General features: G+C 33.7%; 1 protein-coding gene and 2 long non-coding RNA genes across 3 annotated transcripts in view; 1 reads left to right on the top strand and 2 right to left on the bottom strand.

The window, feature by feature from the left end:
* Nucleotides 1-25,831, top strand: part of LOC149880299 (uncharacterized) — a 158,079-nt gene that overhangs the window by 99,713 nt on the left and 32,535 nt on the right. The window lies entirely within an intron of this gene.
* Nucleotides 1-25,831, bottom strand: part of LOC149880300 (uncharacterized) — a 193,895-nt gene that overhangs the window by 155,174 nt on the left and 12,890 nt on the right. The window lies entirely within an intron of this gene.
* Nucleotides 8-1,449, bottom strand: LOC149880301 (uncharacterized). The gene has a single exon (XM_090070664.1). The coding sequence runs from the start codon at nucleotides 1,198-1,200 to the stop codon at nucleotides 40-42; it is 1,161 nt and encodes a 386-aa protein (XP_089926790.1). The 5' UTR covers nucleotides 1,201-1,449; the 3' UTR covers nucleotides 8-39.

The raw sequence follows: 25,831 nt of genomic DNA, 5'->3' as shown, positions 1-25,831 counted from the left end.
TGTATTTTCGGTGATCTTAATAATGATGCTGTTTGGTAATTATGTTGGAAGCTGCCCTCCTTGAAAGAGTGCAATACCAATTAACAAACCTACAAAGTAATATTCCTCAGCAAAGAGTTCTCTCAAACCACTATCAAATAATCTCTCTTTAATCATTCTATTGCATTCTCGTATCCACTCTCTCCTTGGACCACCATAATCCTTAGCTAGTTCTCCCATAAAGTCAACTTCAAATGTAATTAAAAAATTTTCAACGGATTCTAATTCAGCAAATGTTGACATTAAAATATTTTGTCGATCGATACAAATAAAGTTTGTCTCAGAATCTTTATCCGTGTTTTCATCAATGTTTTCTATATCTTGAACTCTGCCCTTGATCATTGTTTTTTGAAGAAACCTTAAAATTTCTATTGGATCCTGAAGATTATTTTCTTTAATTTCCTCAATATATATATTTTTATCAACTGAACCTTTTGCTACAAATGAAGCTGATGTAAGTTCTTTTATTTCCTGTATATCAACTTCATTAAGATCTTCTTGATTTGTTAGTTGTGAACTTTTTGATACAAATGAAGCTGATGGAATTTCAATAACTTCCGTTGGAATGATCATTTGATGATCATTGCATTGTTCTTTTAGCTGTAAATATAAAAGCCCTTGTCCAGCTAGTTTTTTTACAACATCATATGAGTAATCAATATTTGAGCATTTATTTAATTTTGATATTTTTTTTCGTGATACTTTAACAAAATCGAATTCATCTGAACCCAGCAAAGGAAATTTTTCATGCAACGACTCCTTTATTTTCTCTCTTATTATTTGTTCACTATCGAATTCATTGATAATCAAAATTCCATTTGCAATTAGAGAATCCCATTTTAGGAATTGTTCTTCATCATTTTCTGTAGATGAAATTAGTGCAAATTCTAATGTTTTTGTCATTTTCTTTGATTTATTTTGATTGCCTATGTGGTTGCCTATATTGCTACTGTATGGTGCTGACGACCTTAATCTATCGTTTCTATTAAGGCGCCTAAAAATACCCGATGAACCACTTTCATTGAGCATTCCTCTAGCTCTTTGTAATGTGGAGGTTATTGTGAGTTCCGATTGTGGCCTGCTGATATTTGTGCTTTGATTTGTGCGAAGAAGAATAGAAGCTTCCTCTAACAAAGATGCAACTTTGCTATAACTATCCATATCGGTATAAGTATAACTGCTTTTTATAACTACACGCTTTTTCTAATAATATTATTAAAGTATTTTTAAATGTTGACAATGTTTTGTTCAACCAAAAGCCGATTGGCCGCGTTCTCCCCAGGAATATTGAATATATATTTGAAAAAGATTGAATATATTTGAAAAAGATTGAATATATTTGAAAAAGATTGAATATATTTGAAAAAGATTGAATATATTTGAAAAAGATTGAATATATTTGAAAAAGATTGAATATATTTGAAAAAGATTGAATATATTTGAGAAAGATTGAATATATTTGAAAAAGATTGAATATATTTGAAAAAGATTGAATATATTTGAAAAAGATTGAATATATATTTGAAAAAGATTGAATATATATTTGAAAAAGATTGAATATATTTGAAAAAGATTGAATATATTTGAAAAAGATTGAATATATTTGAAAAAGATTGAATATATTTGAAAAAGATTGAATATATTTGAAAAAGATTGAATATATATTTGAAAAAGATTGAATATATATTTGAAAAAGATTGAATATATTTGAAAAAGATTGAATATATTTGAAAAAGATTGAATATATTTGAAAAAGATTGAATATATTTGAAAAAGATTGAATATATTTGAAAAAGATTGAATATATATTTGAAAAAGATTGAATATATTTGAACAAGATTGAATATATATTTAGAAAATATTGCATATATTTTTCAATTTGAATATTGCTACAATCCGGCAGGCATATTTGAAACTCTTTAATGCAAAAGTTTGTTAATGGATAGGCTGGGTCTCCAATCAAATAGTTTTGAATTGAATGATAATTAGGTAAACTGTACAATGTTTGAAGTAGTGTGCTTTCTATTAATTTTTTATTGATAGTGGAATTTGTAAATATCTTTGCATAATGTACAGATCCTGGCCATTTGCATTCAACATCAGTAACATATCCTTTACTATCGCATACCGCTTTTATATATTTAATGAAAAATACTGCTTATAACAAAAGTAGTCTTGACCGTTTTGAATAGGACGTTTTAGTTGGACATGAGTGCCATCAATGCATCCAAAGGCTTGTATCATGCCGAACTTTACTTTAAACTGTGAAGCTAACTTCATCATATCCTCTTTGTTTTTAGGCAGGTGTAAATATATAGGACCAACGATATTATTTATGGCATCACATACAACTTTTACAGTTTTTGAAACACTACATTGATGAATGCTGAAAACATTGGCTGTCATCCAAAGGGAACCAGTATCTTTTAAATAATAAATGGTTGTTGCTAGTTTTTTGTGTGTAGTTAAAAATCGATAATTTCGACAGTTACGTTTAGGACTTAAAACAGTTTCTATAATAGCAGCAAGCTCCATAAAACACTCCTTTGTTATTCGGAAATTTATTTTCCAGCAAGTTTCAGGGACGTCAGGTCCAATCATATTTTGCCACCATAAATCAGTTCTCCCCTTTTCTACCCATAAACTTCTAGATTTTCTGTTCATAAGTCTTTGCCGGGTAAGTTTCTTCTTACGTTGCAAGTTATTTTTCCAAGTTCATAAATAAGCACCAAGGGCAATATTTCGTTTGCTTTCTAATCTTGTAAGTAATTACTAAACCATTAAGTTGCAATATAAGTGCTGTAAGTAGACTGCACTGTAGAATTATAAACAACATTTATTCTAAAATTATATTATTATCACGAATAGACATTTTACAAAAATTTTTGTTATCCCGGCCGAGTTGAAATTTGAAAACTGAAGTTGCAGTGGGATGAAAACGGCAATGTAATTTTCAACTTGGCACCGAGGTGAACTTTCATCCCGGGTTGAATTTAACTCATGTAATGAGCCCCTTAAAGTAACCATTTTCAGATGGCTTTAACAATGGATGAAAGAATAATCTTTTTTATACCACTCAAAAATAAGTATCTCAAACACACTGAGTTTCTGTTGCAATTATAAAAGTATAAAAATACTAATACCTAATTCACATTAACAAAAACCGAGTTTTAATAGCACTCATTTTTAAAACGGTGTTCAGTTAAAACTTATTTTAATCATTACCCGTGTCACACCAGAACAAATAAGATTTATTTTAACGAAACCTATTGGAATATATTTATATATATATATATATATATATATATTAGGGTATGTCACTTAAAGAAAATGACCAAAGAAACTTCTAGCATCAATATTATAGTGCCAATATATATAATAAATAAAAATTCTAAAAAAAAAAATTGAAAAAGTTTTTTAACCTTCGGGGAACTGTTTTTTTTTGTCATCGTAAAATCGTAAATTATCCGTATATCAGAACATAAAGTTTTCGTATTAAAATTATATCTCAGTGAACATCTGTGAACTTTTCATTTTATTTGCGTAGTACACATAAAAAACTAGGGAAATGATTGGGATTGAAAAACCAAGATTAAACTAGGGCCGAAGAGCTGGGAGCCCGGGGTTACCAGACTTTTTTTTTTTTTTTTTTTTTAGAAATTTCAAGTAATATTAAGTAATAATAAAAAAATAGAAATAATGACATTTACATTAACTATTTCTATGGCATAGTGACATATTCGTCTTAAAACATATATTTACTGTATAAATAATCAAATTCAAGTATCTTTTAAAAAAATGTTTCTTAGATCTTTTTTAGAGTGCAGCTTGGCATAAATAGTCTATGAGCCAACCTAGCCCGGACAAATACATCTCTTCTCTCAAATCCACAAACAGATGCAGATGCATGTCACCTCTTTTACCCCTCTTTCGCAAAATTGTGTGTGTGGGGGTGTAAGTAGGGTGCTTCAAAAGGTCTCTCTAAGAAATTGTTAAGATCTTTTGTAGGTATTTGACATTTAAATATAGGTTCTGATTTATCTTCTTTGTCCCAGTTGATCAGTTCTTGTATGTATATAGCTCCCTCTCCTGAATCGAGTGTCTCCATACTCCGAATTTTTCCGTATCTCTTTGATGGTTTTAATGGCAAACCTCCTAGATTCTTTATCTGAGCTTGCTATAAGGAAAGAATCAAAGATTTAGAATGAGCAAATAAGCTCCAATTTTTATGTAGGGAGTAACAATTTCTTTTATCTCCTCCTCCTGGATTCTTAGCAGACTTAAGATTGTTACTATGTATTCCGGGACCTCAACAATGCTGTGTTTCACTTTGATTTTATACCAAATGTGAAAATAAACTTGAACTACCCATTTTAAAATTAAGTGAAATCTTCTTAGCACATCGTCAGTAAAGCCATGGTTACTCATATGGAGAAAAATAATTGTTTCTCCAATGGTAAGCCATCTGCTACGGGAAAGATTGCCACACTTAGCCATTTAAAGATTTAGGTCCGTCTTGCCTGTAGTCAAACATGTAATCAGTTTATAGCAGAGAGCTGAATCTGTTCACATTAAACTTAGAATTTTTTCAGGAATCTGGATTAATGGTTCCAAATGCGCAATATGTTCAATTGTATCAAGTCTTTCCATGCTGTTAACTTTTAAAAGAGCTTTTCAAATTTGTCCAGTGAAACCAACATTTAAATTGGTGGGTCCATCCAGAGTGACAATAATGTGCTTCAAAGGAAGCTCATTGCAATGTAGCATACAAATAGACCAGAAACACTTTCTACCTAAAATTGTTCAAGATTTGTCAACAAACCTCCTTTTTTCCCTGAACCAGAGACAGCGTTTGTTGAATCTCCTCATACTTCTTCTAGAAAATTTTTTACTCCCCGAGGAACCATCTAGTTAAATAGTCCAATAGCTTCTTGTTTAGGAGGCTTATTAGGAGGTATTGACTTCATGGGTGTAAAATGTGTAATATAGTGACCGTCAGGTTCAGAAGTAACAGTAATATGTTCTTCTTTTACAACCCTTTGATGAAATCGTTTTGTTACAGGGTTGTGCTTTAAAACTCTGGTAAAATCTGGTAAGTAAAGTCCTCTGATAAAGTCCTAATTTTAGAAATAACAAATTTCGTATATATGAAATAAACATTTACAGAAAAAAATTTACTTATTTTATCTAACTAGATATTTAGTTAAAGCACAAAGTTATTTTCCGCAAATGTGTCTGTTATTTATACGAAATTTGTCATTTGTTAAATTAAGACATTTTTAAAGCATAGGACGGTTTTATATTTATATACAATACTGTGAATAAGTTTAAGCCCACCATAAATTTATAGTTATTTTTGATATTATCGTAAAAATATAAAGGACTTATGAAGTAAAAAAAAAAAAATCAGGTTTACAGACATATAATATAAACAAAAATATCTAGAAATAATTTGATAAAATATGATACAAAAAGAAAGAACAATTAATACTTCATATGTCCGCCTTTTGCGTTGATCACAGTAGCGATTCTCCTGGGAATTGATTCACATAAGTTTGTAATGAAATTTTGCGGAATATTGTCCCACTCTCTTTTTAATATTCGAAAATATTCTTCGACATTTTTGGGGTTATTCAGCCTTTTTTTTATCCAAATAATCCCAAACATGTTCAATAATGTTCAAATCTGGACTTTGAGGAGGCCAGTTCATTACTTCGAGAACTCCCTCCTCACACATATCCTGTAAATATTTTTTGGCCACTCGGGAACAATTTTTGGGATCATTGTCTTGCTGTAGAATGAAATTATTACCAATTAGTCTCATTCCAGATGGTATTGCATGATGCCTTAAAATTTCTTTATACTGTTCTCCTTTCAGTTTGCCATCAATTCTGATTAAATCATCTACTCCAGATGATGAAATACAACCCCAAACTAAAAAAGAACCTCCCCCATGCTTGATTAGTGGATGTAGACAATCAGAGCGATAAGTCTCTCCTACCCTTCTTCTTACATTCTATCATCATCTGCTACCTAACAATTCAAATTTTGATTCATCTGTGTATAGTACACGGTTTAACATTCCTTGCGTCCAATTATTATATTAAATCCTTTTTCTTTATTGCCACAACGTAGTAAAGGCTTTCGAACAGCAACTTACCCTCTTAACCAAGATTTTAGCAAATGCCGTCGAATGCAAGATGAGGAAACATTTATTCCAGTCGCAGCCTGAATGTCTTAAGGCTAGTTCACTGGAGGTTTTTTTCCGATTTCGCAGAGACACATTTTAAAAATACTTTATGTCATGTTTTGTAAGCTTTGGAAGTCTTCCACTTCGAATTTTATCCTCAAGAGATCCCGTGTTTTTTAAATTTTTTTATAATGTCTCTAACGGCTGTCCTTGAATATTTTGTTTTTTGGCCAATTTGTCGCTGAGATTAACCTTCTTCATGAAGCACGATAATTTTTTTACGTTCCAGCAGTGGAATTTTACCCATTTTATTACTTAAATAACAATAAAAATAGTAATACAACAGAAAACAAAATAAAAACAAAAATAAAAAAAAAACGTAAATTAAAAGAAGTGTCGCTCTTAAAAAAACAAAAAATAGATTTGAACTCACAGTATCTTTGAAATATCTTTGTAAACTGTGCTATTATTTAATATGAAGCCTTCACAGCAATAAATAAACAAAAATGCAAGAATAAACTAAAAACAAACGCTCTGATACGAATTCGGTTTAGATCAGCATACAATAAAAATAAACACGTTAGATATCTATGTAAAACTTTGAAAAATATTGCTTTTGTTTGTTAAAATAGTGTTTAGTATTGTTTGAAATTAGACATTACTTTATATAAAAAAGTAATCGGAAGCTATTATTCAAAATCTGTTAAAAAAATACGAGTTTTAATAAGTGTGCTAAAATTTATTCACAGCCCTGTGTATATATACATATATATACATATATATATATATATATATATATATATATATATATATATATATATATATATATATATATATATATATATATATATATATATATATATATATATGTATATATATGTATATATACACAGGGCTATATATATATTTATATATATATATATATATATATATATATATACATATATATATGGGCAATACCACGTAAAAGAAGAAAAAAAAAAAAAAATTCACGGCGACATATAATAACTTCATTAAATTTATTTTCTAACTATTTAAGAATACTTTTGAGAAAGAAATTTATTTAAAAAATCATTTTATCACACTATAACATATTTTTAAAGTTGTAAGGGTTTTATGAGCTTTTTTTGACATTTTATAAATAGTCATGTTGTGAAGCGTTGAAAAAGGTTTCAGTGCTGTTTTTTTAAATAACTTTTACTTCTAAGTTTGACTGAAATGCAAAATTAAACATTATGCATTATATTTTTTATAAAAACGAATTCTAACTAGGTCTATAAGAAGAGCATATTAATGAAAACAAGACGTTACGACCGTCACAAAAAAAAGTCGAAAAGTCTTTTCTATGCTTCGTATCAAACTTTTTAAAACAACAATCATGGTAAAATTAAAGATAGTAATACATACTTTATCATCGTTTCAAAAAAAAAACATTCAAGTGCTTTAGATCACTATTTCAACATGTTACTAAGTACGTTACGACCATCACGAAATATTTGTTTTTCCATCACGGCTACTTGACTTAAAAAAAAAAAAGTTTAAGCGCGAACGATTTAATTCATTTTAAACGATATACATCATGTAAACCAAGTTATAATATAAATCAATTTTGTTAATTGTTTAATTTGCAGTTTGTTTATTCATTTTATTACTAAACTTGAGTAGTACCCACCCAGCATGTCCTTTTAGGCCCCATATGGGCACCAAATGGGCAGCTTTATGGGTCCCAAATGGGTTGCCCATATCCCGCCCAAGGAAAAGTGTCGCTGGGCGTGAATTGGGTTCCAAGTGGGCAGCCCATATGCTGCCCACTTGGAACCCAATTCACTGCCTACGTGGGGCCTAGTAAGGTACCATTTAGTAAAACTTTCTATATGTACGGCTTTTTCAGTTAATTTTCCAATATTCAATTAGTTAAAATGATTAATTATAACAATAAAGCTGTTAGTGTATACTTTTCATATAGCTCAAATTATATGAAAAATATACAAAAACCAGTACAAATTTTTACCCAAATTTCATACAGAATTTTAAAATTCTGTATGAAATTAGTAACTTAAATAACTAATTTCATGCACCGGAAAACACTCTACAAAACGTCGCAGCTTAAATACAAAATTAAGCAGTAAATTTCATAGGTTTCCTTAGCACCTTATGCATAAACACACAGCAACACCTAAGCACAAAAAAGGCTATATTATTCACAGTTTATTGATAAAAACACTTATGCATTAACACACTGCAACACTTGAACACAAAATTAAGCTACAATTTTCATAGGCCGGTTTACTTTTTAAGCGCTAGAAAAACTTGCTGCAACCTGAAACACAAAAATAAAAAAATGAGTATTTTTCTTTCGCAGTTTGATTTATTATATTTCAATTTTTTTCTCTTTCTTGATTGAAGCCTTTGTTACTTTACTTTTTTCGCTCTTTCTGCACGTTTTCCACCCCGATCTCGCGCTCCAGTAAACCATTTGCCTACAGCAATCTCGATGTCTTTTGTAGTTGCACTTGAAGTCAATACATTGCTGTATTGCTGTAGTTCCATAAACACTTATTGTTATCTTAATATACATTTGCAAAAGACATAATCTAATTCTTTGGCATAAAATTTGTCAGTACATAACTATGGTGAAACACCTTACTTCTCACTCATTATTATAGTGATGCAATATTATCATTTATTATCAAATAAAACAATCCAACACACACAATTCTTACAATAATATCATTTAAACGTAGACTAATCTTATTTAGTCTGATATCTTTAATTTTCATAATTATGAAATTAGTCTTGAAGTGAAGAAAAACCTATTAGGGCTTTAAAGAATATTGGGTGTTACAATATTGAGCAGCAATAAATAGAAAATACAGTTGCATACTTACTGCACAATATGTTAAAAAATTCAGTTCCCTTTAATCCATTTTTTTTATTAATTCCACTATAATTAAATTGCAGAGCTAGGTTATTATCTGGCATCACTGCTTGCATCATCCTTGCCACAGCTTCAAAAACTTTTCGTCCTCCAAGACTGCTCAAATGAGCGACCTATATTACAAGTTACTTAATAACTGTATTTACTTGAAAGCATGAAGTAGTGTAACACTTACAAAAATCACTAATAAATAAAAATTCATTTCATAATAAGTCACTGTGTTAAATTTAATACACTTGTTTAATTGCCTGGTTGAGTTACATTTTGTTACAGCTTTTAATTATCAAGTATCAACTACTTAATTAAGTATTATTAATTTAGATTCCAGTAAAAATTTCAAGAAATTTTTATAATAGCTGTTTGTGCTGTTGTAAACATTATTACATAAGTAGATATTTATAAAATTATATCTACTTGTATAAAAATGTTTACAACAGCACAAACAGCTGCTATAAAAAGTGCTTGAAATATATACTGGAATCTAACAATAACCTGTTCTCTAACCAGAGCTTTAGAAATATTGTCATCTGTTTTGAGTTGATTGTTTAATAGCTGGAAGTCATGGAGGTCTTTTATAGGAATACAACCACGTGAAAATTGTGACGCTTGGCTTATAGCATTTCTTTGTTGCACCAAAGCATTTAAAATATTTCCATGAATAGTCTGTGTGACTTTAATTTCTTGTACAGTTTTGAGAATTGCTTCCAGATATGGTCTCAAATTGGAGCCTAAAAAACAAAATAACAGAGCATTTAAAAAATTTAGCTACTGTTTTTAACCCTGCTAATTCTGCTAGAATTAATAATTGTAGAAGAGAGCTGTAAGGTATTATCACTGACAAAAATTTTTCAAATAGTTTTCAAAAGGAAATGATGATATTTTATCCAGGGCTCCAAAATTTCTACAATCTTGTGGTAAATGAATGACTGAGTGTACATTATATATAAGCTGCCTAGCACCATATATGGTGCCAAAATCTGTAACAAACATAAGCAACAATTTCTCTCCATAGTCACAATTCTGCAAACTGTTAGCAAATTCAGGTCGCAGTAAACATATCATAGCAACAGAAAATGTGAGAAAGTTTTTATATATATTGATGGGAATAGCATCACGAAGAACAACTGCTCCCAAATATAAAATAAACTGCCGAAACTCAGTTGCCTTCCATTGTTTGTATTCCAGAATTGATCGCGGTTGCCTAGCAAATTCACGAGGCAAGTAGCTTCTCAACTTTATTAAGTTAACAGAAATATCATTCACTACCCTTGCTGGCAACCTGTAATGCAAATCGCCTTCCAACCAGAGGCTAACAATTCTTCTAACTATCCCCAAACAAGTAAGGTGCATATAGTCAAGTGGGCATTTAGAAACTAACCCAATATTTAATTCTATTAAAGGTGACTGTCTATTCGGTAAATGGTGGTCCTCATCTTTTTGCCTAACAAAGTCATCATCGGTTCTAAGAGACGCATGCAAATTTGGATATTTCATTTTATTGTTCAAGTAAGTGCCTTCCTCTGTACAACGTTCACAGGCATTATAACCTCCATGCCCCTTAATTTGCTTTATATATGATCGTGCTGGTGCATCACAAATAATTGCATTCACTACATTAGGATAAATTTGATCTAAATATCTCACACCATTTTGAAGTAAATGTTTCATTTCAATGATAGAGTTATTTAAAAATGTAGTGACACATAAAGGCTTGGATGATCCAGCATATAAGGCAATAATAAAAATATCTGCTTTTGGTAATTCAACGACAGTGACAAATATTGGCCATAGCTGCATACGCGAGCTGCGAAATAATGGCAAACCATCAATATTTATATTTAGAGACAATTTTTTTATTTCAAAATTAGTCAGATTTAACTTTTTTCTTAAAGATGTGACTATTCCATTTTCAATGCCAAAATGGTAATAGTTTCCACCAGGAATTTGCTTAATCTCTGCACTTTTAGGTGTTTGTAACAGAGTTCTGGAATCCTTTGGTACAGATAAACCAGCTAGCCACAAAATATGAAGTAGTGCTGTTACAGCTGCAAGAGAAATGTTGAACGACGTTGCCCAGTCACGTTAACTAGTGTTAATGTCAAATTCACTCTCATAATCAGATAAATCATTTTCACGCTCACTTGTTTAACTATCTGAGTCAAAGCTTTTATTTGAGTCATTTTCGTAATCATGTGGAATGTAGAAGTCAGCATTTATTTGTAATTCAGGTACAGTATCTGTGCATATTTCTGGATCAAATGTATCACTAATGTTATTATCAATTTCAGGCACCTGCAGTCCCACAGTAGGTAATGTTGCTTGGTAACTCGCAAAGTCCTCACTACTAGTTTTGTTTTGGACATTTGAAACAACTGAATCAAACGCTCTTTTAGTTTTTCTTTGTATAGTTCTAATGCTGAACACCATAGTGATGCCTTGGTGATATAATAAAACATTGAAACAGTCAAATTTTTCCAAATGTTCAAATTTATAAATAATTTAAATAAATGTTTAAAAACTAACACCCTGGGAATACCAGGGTGCTAGCTGGCCCAATGCTACCACGTACACCATGGAATTCTTAACGGATTTCTGTGGTATACATGGTATTCCGTTAAGAATTATACCATTTCACGGTATAATTCCTAATGTAAAATTTAAAACTCATAAAATTCAATTAGCTTTTATTTTTTAAGTAATAGGAGAATATCAATAAAACTTACCAATATTTTGTAGGCCAATAACAATAAAGTTCCCAATACTATAAAAATGTGATAAAAAATATATTCCTAGCTAACACCCTGATACCATATACTTATTAATAAACTAAATATAATACTTTAGCTAAGAAATGAATATAAAATTATGGAGTAGCTGTGAAGTGAGAAAAAATATAAGAAATGCATCAAAGTTCATCTGATACACAAAATTGCTGCATAACATATATATAGTTGTACAACTATGTGCAAGATAAAAGTGTGAGCACTACCTTATCACAAGTGAATAAGCTGATTTTTTTGCAGGTATCTGAGTTCTCTGACTTTTCGCTGTTTTCCCTGATCTGTCAGATACCCTGAATTCAACAGTACATGTAGCATAATTTAAATATAAAAAAGAGCAATATAAAACAACCAACAAATAATAAATAGCAATAAGCTTTATTATAATAATCAATAGAGAAATTGAGCCGTCTAAATACTTACCTGTATATAACGATTAAAACATTTTTTACAAAGTTTACAAAACGTAAAATAATGAAATATTATAAATAAGTAGGCTCTTTTTAAATGCTAGTTAGGGAAGTAATGAAAATTTGAAACACTTGTGTGTTTAAATTTTTATTACTTCCCTAGTTAGCATTTAATAAGAGCCTACTTATTTGTGTAGAATTCAAAAAAAGCCTTTTTATTGTGTGCTCCATCGCTACACAATAACAATACTAGAAACCTTATTTTAAAAAGGTCTGTACAGAACTTTTTAAAATTAAGTTTGTAGTATCATTACGTCGCGAAAGAAAACACGACAATATTTACAAACGAAGTTTTAAAATGAAAACTTGTTTTTTGAAAATTATTATCATAAATTTGTATACTTACAAGTAAAAATTGCCAATAATTTGCACAAAAAAAGTATGCACAAAATTATAAAACAAATTGCAAAACCGGCCTAATAACGCGCTTAGAAAATTAAAGTTATCAAATGCGCCTTTTTCAACTAAATCTTATATTCAAGGGCTACCCACATGGGGCCCGTTTATATAAAGCCTGCATAGGGCCTATATGGGCAAACCAATATGGGCCCCAATAGGACATGTTAGCTGGGTAGCGAAATGGGGGTTGGGGACAAAGCTTAAAAAAGTCCAAGTAACTTAAAAATAAATAAGCGTTTTTGTAATAATTTAGTTAGAAAGTATCTAATTAAATCATGAATAATTAAATGAAAATAATTAAAAAGTGGGAGTAAAAGTCAATCCAAGTTTTTTTGAAGTTAGAAATATTGACTTAAATAAAATCAATTTAAATGCTAAAAAAAAATGTTTATTGCGAGAACAAAGTATGCAGGTGACTTAAAAGCCTTGTTTGATCTTTTGTTTTATAATATGAAGATGGTGAGCTTAGACATTAGTAAGGAAGGGATTCATTTAAAATCAAAAACAATTATTAATTTAATGTTTGAAGTTAATATTTCAGCAGACCAGTTTGACGAATACGTGTTTAATTTTGATGAGCCTTTATTCATTGGTATTGAGAGCTATATTAGTAAGACATTTAAAGCGATGAAGAGTAAGAGTTCAGTGACTTTATCGATTTTCAACCCTGGAAGTTTGATTATTGATGTAAAGTCTTTAGATAATTTTGAGTATAGCATTAAGGTGGCAACAGAGAGTGTTCAAAATGTGTTTTTTCTTGATTATTTTTCACATTAGGTAGAGTCTAAAAGAAGAATTTCAGTTTCGAGATTTAGCGACATGTGTAGGATGATTAAGCCTACTTCTGAATTTAGCGTAACAAGAGTTAAAGGGTTTTTTATTTTTTCGATGAACAATCAAGATATTTTTTCAGAGAGTTTTAAATTTGGAGTAGAGAATTTGTCAGATGAGATGAAAGTTTATAGCGTGTATAAGTTGGAACAATTGTATCAAATATCAAAGATTGTTTTGTTTTCAGATGTGTTGAATGTTTTTGTAGAGAAGGATAATCCGCTTATGTTTATGTCTACTGGAAAAATTGGAGTAATAAAAGTCTATTTTCTTTAAAAACATTTAAAAACGTTTTAAAAGAAGTTTATAGAATAGCTCCTAAGAAAGGGATGCTTGAGAAGGGTGAATTAGGTCATAACCTTTTCCTTTTTTAATAAAGAGTCCATTTCCGTAAATGGGTTTGTTTTTAGTCCAAGGTCTTAAATATAAACCAGAACCAGCAGCAGCGAGTTTTACTCCTTTTCCATTTTTGCTCATGTATACAATTCCTCGTCCTGCGATTTTATCAACCATAGCTGAACCTGCAGAAGATCCAACACCTGCAAGCAGTCCAGTAGCAAGAGCAGGAACGACTCGTGTGGCGAGAGTGCTTCCAATCATTCCTAATAAAGGTAAAAGAGCTACAATGAAACCTCCTTCCACTTTAGAGTTGTGTGCAATTTTTCTTTTGCTAAGTTTAAGAGTGACTCCTTTTCCATTGCTGTATGCTTTTTTAATTTTGTTCAATTGCGAGTTTGTGACAGCAAGAACATGTTCACCATCCAAGTCTTGAAGAGTGAGTTTAATGCTAGCATCAGTTTTATCATGCATTGCTTTTTTAATTTTATCAGCTTGTCCCTGTGAGATGTTCAGTTTGATGTTTTGATAACCGCTCATTTTTTTTAAAGAAAGGAAAAAAAATTCTTTTATCGATCAACAGCACTGTTTGAATATAAATCTTGCAGCACAGAAGAAATTCTTTCTCTAACATTAAATCGAATAATGATATCTTCTCCTTTAAAGTCGATAAAATTTCCACGTTGATCAATAAGTTGTGTTTCCATTCTTGAAATTTTGCTAACAACAATGGGTAGATAGATGAGATGAAAAGGTTTTTCGCTAATTTTGTATCCAGGAGGATCATCAGGGTAGAAGGAATAAATATCATTGGTCGATTTTCCATCTAAATAGGATGAACCTATAATGTCGTTGGTAACTCTAATGACGGCAAGTTCTTCAATTCTTACAATGCTTTCAGATTCGTAGTAGTCAATAACGCTGTTGACTTTATTAGGGTCAACAGGATCTTCTTTTTTTCTCAACGTAAGTGTATTCTTTCTTATCAAAACCGAGAAGTGAGGCTCTACCCAATATTGACTGTTTGTTCCAGGTTTTCCAAAAGTGAGAGTGGACCTTGAAGTAGTATCGCTTGTTCCAAGAATGACTCCATCTGCTCTGTATAAAGTTCCAGTTTGCTTTTTCATTTCTTTTTGCAAGTAATCGTTGATTTCGTTGATTTCGTAAGCGCCTTCTTCGATGTAGATGGTATAACTGGTCGATCCTAGGTTAAGACTATATCTGAAGACGTTATTTTTTGAGGTGATGTTAGGACAGCTGCGATACGTCTCGAGCCCAACTAAGGCCATTTCATACTTTTTTTCGGTTCCAAGTTCGATAGGAACGTCAAAGTAGGTTCTGATGACGCGGCTGTCTACGGTAGAAGCTTTTTTTTTAGATTTAACAATGAAATAAAATCCCGACATGTTGTTTATACGTTTGGAAAATAAAAATCGCTAAACCCGCTTTCCCCTGGTTCTTTTTAGAAGAGAAATCAATGACAGCAAACCTATGAGGTTGAGACCAGCAGTACTTGCAGAACATTTTAATTTTTCTTTATTCATGTCAACAGCAGCATGGTCTCTGTAGAGGTGATCCACATTTTTTTGGTCTTGAGGAAAGAGACAAATACAGTTAACATTTTCTCTAATGGTTTGTCTAGGGAGCATGAAATAGTTTTGAGCGAGATAAAAGCAGTCGACGTTAGAGTGTCTTCCTCGGATGTAATATTTTTCGCACTTGTTTTGCTTGGTGAGTTGCAAGTCGTCAAAGATCATTAAATTGTTTTTAGTAGAGTCTAAGGATTCGGGTTCAGGAACGTCTTCTTCAGTTTCAAAGAATTGACTTTCAATGTCTGTTTTTCCTTCCCAATTTTTAGAAATTTCTTCAATGACACATTCAGGACTGGAGTTTAATTCTTCAATTTTGTTTTGAATGTTGAACAATTCGAGGATGATTTCTTTAGGCAATTTTTTTTCGAAGGACTTTTTGAGTATTTTGTATTCAGGTTGAAAAAGAGATTTTCCAAACACTTGTAATCGGTTGTAATCGAGCCATCCCGGTCTAAGCAATAAATTGAGAAGCAACGTTGTTTTTCCACATACAGACTTTCCAACGATGATCCCTCGAATGCTTCTCGGGAAAAGCTTGTTGTTGTTTCTTTTGATTTTACCAATATTCCATGATAAATCAATCACTTCCATTTTATATAAAAAAAATTTTCTTTATGTATTTAAAATGTATTGCGTCAAGTGTAAAAAAGAAACTGAAACCATTCACATGAGAAACGAGAAGACAAAAAATAATCGAAATATGTTAAAAGGGACTTGCGACTCTTGCGGAACGACTAAATGCAAGTTTGTTTCTTTGAAAAAAGGAGGTGACTTGGTAGAGTCGATTAATAAACTGTCGAGCAAAGTGAAGCTTCCATGGGCTAAGTTTCCAGGAGAAATGCATATTCCCGGGATGAAATTTGCAGGTCCTGGTACGAATTTGAATGAGAGACTGACTTCAACGGATATGTATCAGGAGTGGAGCAAGCCGGTGGACAGAGTGGACAATACAGCATACCATCACGATTTGGCTTATAAATATTTTAATTACAGACAGAACAGAAATTTAGCAGATCAGATGATGCTTGAAGAGATCGATTCTATACCCAACCCAACTCAAAAAGAAATCAACGAAAGAAATCTCATTACTCCTGTGATTAAAGCAAAAGCGAAATTTGGATTGGGTGTCCCACGACGAACCTGAAAAAATAAATTTTTCAGACCCATTAAAAATGAGTAAGATGATGGTTTTGTTTGAGCCGTTTATAAACGAGTATCTTAAGACGGAAGATTATGAAGATGTGTATTCTTATTCGCCATATGAAGAGAGGTATCATTACAAGATATATAGTTTTGAAAACGATTTGGACTTTACCATTATTCGTAAAAAGGAAGAGTTTGAGTTGAGAATAACGTGTGGAAGGATTCGTTTTGAAAAAAGCGGCATGGTGAAGGAGGATATATTCGAGTATGCTCGCAGAAAAATAATTAAAGTCAAGTAGCAGAATAAAAAATTTGAAGAATTTTCCACGGATTAAAAAATGAGTTAAGTAATTTTCTTTTCTTTATAAAAAGATGAATTATATAACAGTTGAGAATTTTGATGAGAGTAAGTTATCAGTGGGTGAGATATATTCAGCAACAAGTCCAATTCAGTTTCAAAAGGTTCCGTTGTATTATGAGTTCCCTTCAGGCAAAGGTCCAGTTGTATTGCGCACTCCTGTTTTACATTCTCTTGGAGTGTTTAAGAGTTTGAATTTAGAGACAAAGAATCTGAAAGGTTATTCCATGTCTTTTTTAAGCAAGGAGGGGAGTAAATTTGCAGAGGTGATTGAAAAAATATCAAAATACCTTCGCGAAAAAGTGAAAGAGTTGAGTTCTTTGTTGAAAAAAGGTAGATGATCGAAGAAGATAGCAACAGAAGACTTGTCTATTTTAAAAACAAAGCCTGGCAGTTCTCCTATTCTTTTTGGTAAATTGTATACGAAGAAAAAAGGGTCAGACAGAAATAAGTTCAATGTTTTATTTGAAGAAGGATGGTAAAATGGAAGTGAATAAAAGTCCTTTAGAGTATCTTAATCAAAAATGCGAGGTGGTTGCTTTTTTAAAAATAGAGGGAGTGTTTATAGGTTCAAAGGTAGAGTCTATTCAAGTGAGTGTTTCAGATGTGTTGATCGTAAAGACTTGTCCTATTAAAAGCATCTTGACTGATTTAGAAGATTTTTAAATTTTTAAACAAATTTAAAAATAATCAATGTTGAAGGAATTATTTTGCCTAATGAGGCTTTAACCAACTTTCAATTGATAAAGGTTGCTAAACAGTTAAAAATTAAAAACTTTCGAGGTGTTTTTGTCAGAGACGAGTTGCCAAAAAAGCCGAGAAGAAAAGAATGCGGTATTGTGAATACGGGAGATTCAAGCACAGGTGGTTTTCATTGGGTGTGTTGGTTCAAATACGGTTATAAGAAATATAGTTTCGATTCTTATGCCCAACCTCCTCTTGTCGAATTGGTTAAATACTTGAAAAGTCCAGTTCTTTGTAACAGCGAGAGAGTTCAGTTTGGAGACACGTCTTACTGTGGTCACTTGTGTCTTTACGTCTTGAAGAAGATGGATGAAGGGTTTGACTTTTAAAGCATCATGGACACCCTTTGGTAAAAAATTTTTTTGTAGTAAGTAAAATGATTGATAAGTTTGGAAGGATAAAATTGGGTCAGTATTTATACAACCCAACCTCTCTTTCAAGAGATCTGTATGTCAGAACAGATGGAAACAGATCCATCGCTGCAGATTTGGATTTTAACTCTCACAAAACCATCAATTTAGAAGAACCGACCACTTCTCACGGCGCCGCCTCAAAAAATTACGTGGATACGCATTCGTCAGGTGGAACGGTCATTGGCACAGCGGACTTGGATTTGAATTTTCACAAAGCGATCAATTTGAACGAACCGATAAATCTTCATGACGCCGCCACAAAAAATTACGTCGACGTTAGCTCGAGCATGCGAATTAAAACGGACGGATCAAGCACGATCACTGGGGACTTGGATTTAAATTCTCATAAACTGCTCAATGTGACAGATCCAACTACTTCTCAATACGCTGCCACAAAAGGGTACGTGGACACTAGAGTGGCATACGCCAATATCTTTTACACAGACATTAACAAGACAGCGCACAAATTGACCAATCTGGCTGAGCCCACTTCAGTCTCAGATTCAGTCACAAAAAATTATGTGGACACGCATGCTTCAGGTGGAACTACAGTGGGCACCGCGGACTTGGATTTAAATTCCCATAAATTGATCAATGTGCTTGATCCGTCAAATTCGCAAGACGGAGTGACAAAAAGTTACACGGACACTTTGTCACAAAAATCCAACTTTTTAGGACTTGTTCCCAATTCAAGCTTTTCATCCTTGGGGTTAAAATCGCAAACTGTGGCAGGATCGACCACTGCACCAGTCTTTAGCTACGTAGACGGTCCTGGAGTTCTGAGAAGGTTATGGCTGGCTCTTAATGGAACCGGAACAAACGTTCCTGGATAAGTCTTTATTCGGATATTGGCCGACGGAGAAATTAGAGTTGGGAATTATTCAACATCCACGAAAGGAATCGGAGTGGACAACACTGCCCTTGCTTGCGACTTGCTCTTTTCCGCTCTCGGCGGACCGTATTACGCCAACTCTTTGCAAGGTTGCAACATTTACAGCTCCACTTCGTTGGGAGGATATTTTGCGCTCGACTTGCCGTTTACATCAAGCTTGACCATCCAATTGGTCAATAATAATGCTGCCGCTATCACCTACTGGATTCAACCCTTCATTTCCACATTCATAACCATCCCTGCTCTCCTTTCCTCCGTTAAATTGTACTGCAGGACGTTCAGATATCTCAACACCACTTACGGAAACGAATATGTTTTGCTGAACACCAATGGAAAAGGAAATGGCGTTTTTCTGAAATACATCAGGATGCACATCATCGGCTCCTCTGGAAACTGGTGGGAAACCAGAGTCAGAATGTATGACGGAAATTTGCCTCCAGGCAACGGCACTGTCCTCAGCCCCTGGACCTCTTACAATGCAAACAATTACAACACTTTCCCTGGATATGACGCCGACAGCAGATGCTTCTTTTCCTTGTCTGTATTGGAAGATTTTTACTTGTCTTCGTGGAATGGATCAAACTTAACCTCTTTTAACAACAAATCGACGGGACTGCTGTACCAATCCATAGCCTCCATCGGCTCCACCACCACCATTTCCTTTTACAGAAATTTTGCAGAGACAATTTCCATGCCCAGCGTCGCAGCAGGCAGAAGGCTCGTCGTCACGCTCAACTCTGGTGACGCGCAAGTCGGTCAATCCGGAAGCTTTTACCTTCTTCTCGGACAAGCGTATTATTATGCTTAACTTTTGCTTAAGCAAAAGTGATTCTGATAATAAAATGAGAATCTTGCAAGAGAAAAACGGAAAACTTAAAAGTTTTAAAATGGTGGATCCTGTTCAGTATTAAAGAAGCAAAGGAGTAGGATAGCACGAGATAGAAATTTACAAATCCATCATCGAAACAAAAAAAGAACATGACGAAAGAAAAAAAGAACAAGAAAAATTTCATGGAAGATTTAAACACCTTCACAAAAACTAAAATTTTTCATTACGCTTTATGACGTTATGAAAAAAATCACACGAAAAATGAATTTTTTAAAATAAAAAAAGATGCAGTGTGTTCGAAGAGTTCATTATGATAGAAAGAAGGAGTGGAAAAAATGCGTTATTGTTTTTGACAATTATTTAAAGCACCCTCCGTTAAAAGTAGGTGAGAGATATGAGATATTTGCTCAAAAAGATATTCACTTGCTTCGACGGTTTAAGCAAATAATTCTGTTCATGTTTGGTATTGAGAAGGGGATAGCGTTGGTGAATTTGAGACATGGTCTTAATTTAAAGTTGAATTATTTTAATCGCAGTATGATGATTTCAGAGCCGGTGGATCAGATCTTTATGGAAATTGACAACAGAAGCGATAAGGATGTGATGATTAAAAAAGGCGAAAGTTTATGCTTGGTAAATTTTCCTTAAAAAATTGTTTTTTTTCGTCTTAATAAAAATGGATTACAATAGTTATAAAGAAATATATCCGACTCTTCAAACAGCTCCATCAGATGAAGGGGGTCACGTATATCGTCTTCGAAAAATAAGTGAGATTCAGAAAGAGATGGACAATGATAGAAAGAAGCGGGTTCATTTGAGTAAAAAGTACCATCGTATTTTCAGAATCATATCCAATGCGGACAATACAATGCAAGCGCTGTGTATAGCTCTGGGTGTGACTGGAATTGGTCTTTTGTCAACCATTATTGCTAGTCCTGTGGCGATTGCTTGTAAAGGTGTGGCTATTGGAATGGGTTTTTTTAACTATTGTTGGAGGGCAAGTGAATAAAAGATGACATTGAAAGCGGAAACGCATGAAAAGATAAAAGTGTTGGTAGAGTCGAAACTGAACACGATCAGCGAGCACATTTCTAAAGCGTTGGTGGATGGAAAAATTAGCGATTCTGAGTTTCAGTCGATTCTTGGTGAGCTTCAAAAGTTTAAAGAAATGACGGAGGAAATACGAACCAAAACCAAAACCAATATGGACGAGTTGGCGAAAGAGTCTTTGATCCAGAAAGGACGAGAAGACGCGATTCAAGCGTTTAAAAACCTATTTAAAAAGGGATCTTCATAATTTTTATTCTGCGTATTTTATAAAATGACCTTTTATAAAATACAAGACCCGAATAAACGGGATGAGATTGTGAAAGAGGTGCTGGCGAGAAAAAGTAGAATTTATAAAGACAGTGTGAATAAAAACATGATGGATTCTCAATTTCAGACGGATGTGGGCAAACTGTTCAAGCCGATCATCGAGAGCAATAAAAGGATGATCCATAGAATCAAGTCTGAGCAAGATAGCATCAAGTCTGAGCAAGATAGCATCAAGTCTGAGCAGGATAGCATTAAATCTGAACAAAATAAGTCTGAGCTCATTTGGCCCAAGGTTAAGTCTGCGGTCAAGTCTTTTTTAGACTCAACAAGAATGGAAGAGTCGTATATGCCTGAGGGCGATGAGCCTTTGAGACATTTGTTTGATCTGGACACAAGAGCAAAATTTAAAAGAAGTTTTAAGAACAAGTTTGAATTGAGTAAAAACGACGGCCAATACACGATTGGAATAATGGGAGTGATGTTTGATGGAAATGACATGATTGTTAGAGGCGAAACGTATGAAGGGACAAAAGGTCTTTGGGAATTGATGACCAATCCAAACATTTCAAAGGACGTGACGGCAGAAGATGTGGCTAATTACTCAAAAATTTTAATGGAGAGTGAAGCTTTAAATCCAGATGCAAGATCCAACAAACCGAGAGCTGCAGAAGTTGAGAAATACAATTGATTGGTCATCCCCATTGAAAACGAGCTTAAATCTCGTAAGAAAAAAGATGAAGAGGACGGTCTTAGAGCTGAAATTTATGATCACTTTAATGTGAAATACCCCAACGAAGGTTTTGAAAAAAAAATCAAAGAAGCGAAAAGTTTCTAAGATGGATGAGAAATACAATCAACTCATGTCAGATCTTGAAAATAGGAAAAATGAGCTAGGAAGCGAGAAATATAATCAATACAAGTCGCGTGTTGAAAAAGCTTATAAAGATAAAAAAGGTTCTGGAGTTACTATTCTAACCGGCAATCCGAATGCGTTGGTCGAAAGGCTTCAATTGAGTATTGCTTCTTGTCGTGCGGGAAATAAGGCTTCAAGAAACGAGGCTGTGAGCATATGTGATGAGCTGTTGAGACAAAAGGTGATTAGCGAAGATCAGTACAAGTCGATTCAGAGATGTATTGCAAAATAACTTTTTTTGCTTATAAAAAAATGATCGTTTACAGAAAGAGATATGTGAGAAAACACGTGATTGGTGGAAGCGGAATATTTGACACGTTTAAAAATTTCATGAGACGAGCGACTGCGTCTAGCGCATCTAAGGCAGTGTTGACTTTGGCTCAGAAAATGGCGAAAAGTGAGTTGGGACGAGAAGCGATTATGGCTGCCAAGTCTGCTGGAAAAGAGCTAGCTTCTTCTGCAATTACTATTGCTAAAGATGTGGCTATTGACAAGGGAAAGAAAGCTCTTGAAAAGGTGTGCGTCAAGACTGGAACTCCGAAGCTATCTCAGAAAAGCAAAGACATTATTTCAGTGCTGGCTAAAGCTCCAGCTTATGCTCCAGCCCATGTTCCAGCCCATTTTCCAGATAGAAGACCTGCAACAGGATTTGTGGACGAGTATTCCATGATGGGTGGATCTTTAGGTCGTAAAAAACTAAGTCGTAAAAACGCAGTTCGAATCCAAGACCTGGTTAAAATGGGAAATGGCATGAAAATCGTCTGAAAAATTAATTTTTCAGAGGCGCGCGTTCGGAACTTTCGGAGCTTTCGGAACTTTCGGAGCTTTTGGAACTTTCGGAACTCTCAAAAAAATTTTTTTTTCTTTTATTTAAAAAATGGCAAACTCCGAGATTTTAAATTTTACAGAAGAAGTCATGATTGATGAAGGAATCGAGAGATTCGAGTTTCTCGAGTATGAGCCTGTGAGCACCAATTTAAACAACACTGTAGAGATAAGAATTAATATTGAACAGCAGGACTTGTTTACGCTTCCCTCTGAGTCCTACCTTTTAGTGGAAGCAAGACTGACTAAAACAGACGGTACGGCTGATGCAGACGCAGATGTGGTTACTTTTGCAAACAACGGCATCATGCATCTGTTTAGCCAAATTTCTTACTATTTATCGAATCAAAAGGTAGAAACCATCTATAGCCCTGGTCAATCCACCACTATGTTTGGCTATTTTAAATATCCGAGTTTCAAATATCTGAAGGCATGAATCAGCTGTGGCAGCGAGACACGACCATGGATGCTGATCTTGCTAATAACACTGGATTTATCAACAGCCACGCTTACATCATCAAGCAGCCCGCTGATAAAGGAACCTTTTCGTTTTGCATTCCTTTGAAGCACATTTTTGGTTTTTGCGACGATTACGACAAAGTTCTTTATGGATTTAAGCATACCGTTACCCTTGTGAGAAAGAGCGACACGGATGCGATTTTTAAAGCCAATGCTACAGGCGCGGGAAAAGTCGATTTGACAAAATTGTCTTTGTTCATGCCTCATGTCACTCCCTCTCTTTTAGAGAGCAACATCAACATTGCTTAAATGATGTTGCTCTCTTTTAGAGAGCAACATCATTTAAGCAACAATCTTTACAAAATCATCGAGTCTAAAGTGGACGTTCCATTATCGTTCAAGTCTCGAAAATGCGACACCATTTCTGTTCCTGTGGCAAACACATTCAGTTGGAGACTAAGCGCGAGATCTGCTAGCGAAAGACCGAGGTACGTCGTGACTGGATTCCAAACCAACAGAGGCGGAAGTCAAGACCGAAATCCATCCGTCTTTGATCACTGTGACATTAAAAACATGTATGTGACCTTAAACAGCGAAAGGTATCCTGCTGTGGACTACGACTTGGACTTTAAAAACAACAAATTCTCAAGGGCTTACAGAGACGCGTGCAAGTTTTACAACAGGCTTTATGGCATTGACGACATTGTAGCTCAGGCTAACATGACCGGCTTAAATTACAGATACATTTGCCCTTTTTTCGTCTTTGATGTGAGCAAGCAGGCCGAAGGTTAAAATCAACTGTGTTGGACGTTCAAATCAAGGCCACCTTTAATGCAAACGCTCCTGCTGGCACTCAAGCCTTTGCCGTGGTGATCTCTGACAAGATGCTCAGGATTAAATCCGACGGGAAAAAGATGAACGTTGTTTACTGATTTTTCGAAATAATTTTTAAGCGTTAAAAAAATGAGGTACACGAAAAAAGATTTGAAAAAGGTGCTGAGAGAGAAAGGCATCACTCAAACGTCAAAAAGCAAAATGGCTTTGTTGATGCTGGCGTTGGAAAACCATCTGATTGACAAGAGCGAATGGATGAAAGACGTGGTGGAAGAAAGACCAGTGGGACGACCTTAAAAATTGACTTCGAGTTGAGAAAATATTTCCAAATGAAAAAAAAAAGGAAAATATGAATGAAAGGATGAGAGAGTTGCAAGAAATAATAAGATTGCGTGAAGAAAGAGAGAGTTGGAAGAATTAAGAAGAGAATTTAACAATTTGCCAGAAGAACATTCTGAAGAAAGATTGAGAGAGTTGAGAGAAAGATGGAGGCAGTTGAGAGAAAGATGGAGACAGTTTAAGAGGCGATTCGTCAGAAGATTCGTCAGATGATTTTGAATATGATATTGAAGATGATTCCGAGTTGGAAGAGGAAATATCGGAGTCGGAAATATCGGAAAAATGGAGTTGGAAGAGGAAAAAAGAGAAAATGAAGCATTGGAAAGAATAAGGGAAAGATCGAATATTGATTTATCTAATTTTTTTTCAGATTCCCTGTAAAGTTCGAAGAATTTTTTAATTCTTTTCGAAGAATTGAAAAATTGAATTCGAGTTGAGAAAATATTTCGAAATGAAAAAAAGATGGAAAATATGAACGAGATTGAAGAAAGAATAAGACAGTTGGAAGAAAGAACAAGACAGTTGGAAGAAAGTATAAGACAGTTGGAAGAAAGAATAAAATAGGGTGAAGAAAGTGAACATTTGTTGTATGAAAGGATAATGTTGTGTTACAAAACAATGAGGGAGTTGCATGAATCGCAGAGATTTGAAGAATATCAGAGATTGGATGACGAATTGAAGAGATTGCGTAGTGAAAGATCGAGAGTGCGTAACGAAAATATAAGATTGCTAGACGAAGTGATAGGATTGCGTGGCGAAGTGATAAGATTGCGTGACAAAAATATAAATTGTGTTGTGAAAGATCGAGATTGGAAGACGAAAGATCGAGACAGTTGGATGAAGAAAGAATGAGGCTGGAAAGAATGAGATTGGAAGAAGATTCGTCAGATGATTCGTCAGAAGATCCGGAAGAAGATTCGGAAGAAGATTCGGAAGAAGATTCGGAAGAAGATTCGGAAGAAGATTCGGAAGAAGATTCGGAAGAAGATTCGGAAGAAGATTCGGAAGAAGATTCGGAAGAAGATTCGGAAGAAGATTCGGAAGAAGATTCGGAAGAAGATTCGGAAGAAGATTCGGAAGAAGATTCGGAAGAAGATTCGGAAGAAGATTCGGAAGAAGAGGATTGGGAAGATGAGTTGGAAGATGATTCGTCAGAAGAAGAGGATTGGAAGATGATGATGAGCGTTTAG

The sequence above is a fragment of the Hydra viridissima genome, unplaced genomic scaffold, assembly GCF_058129835.1.
Source record: "Hydra viridissima isolate aposymbiotic clone 2 unplaced genomic scaffold, HvirCarnegie_v1 scaffold_13, whole genome shotgun sequence".
In the NCBI taxonomy this organism is placed as follows: domain Eukaryota; kingdom Metazoa; phylum Cnidaria; class Hydrozoa; order Anthoathecata; family Hydridae; genus Hydra; species Hydra viridissima.
Note: the sequence above shows the minus strand (reverse complement) of the source record. Positions and strands in the feature narration are given on the sequence as shown.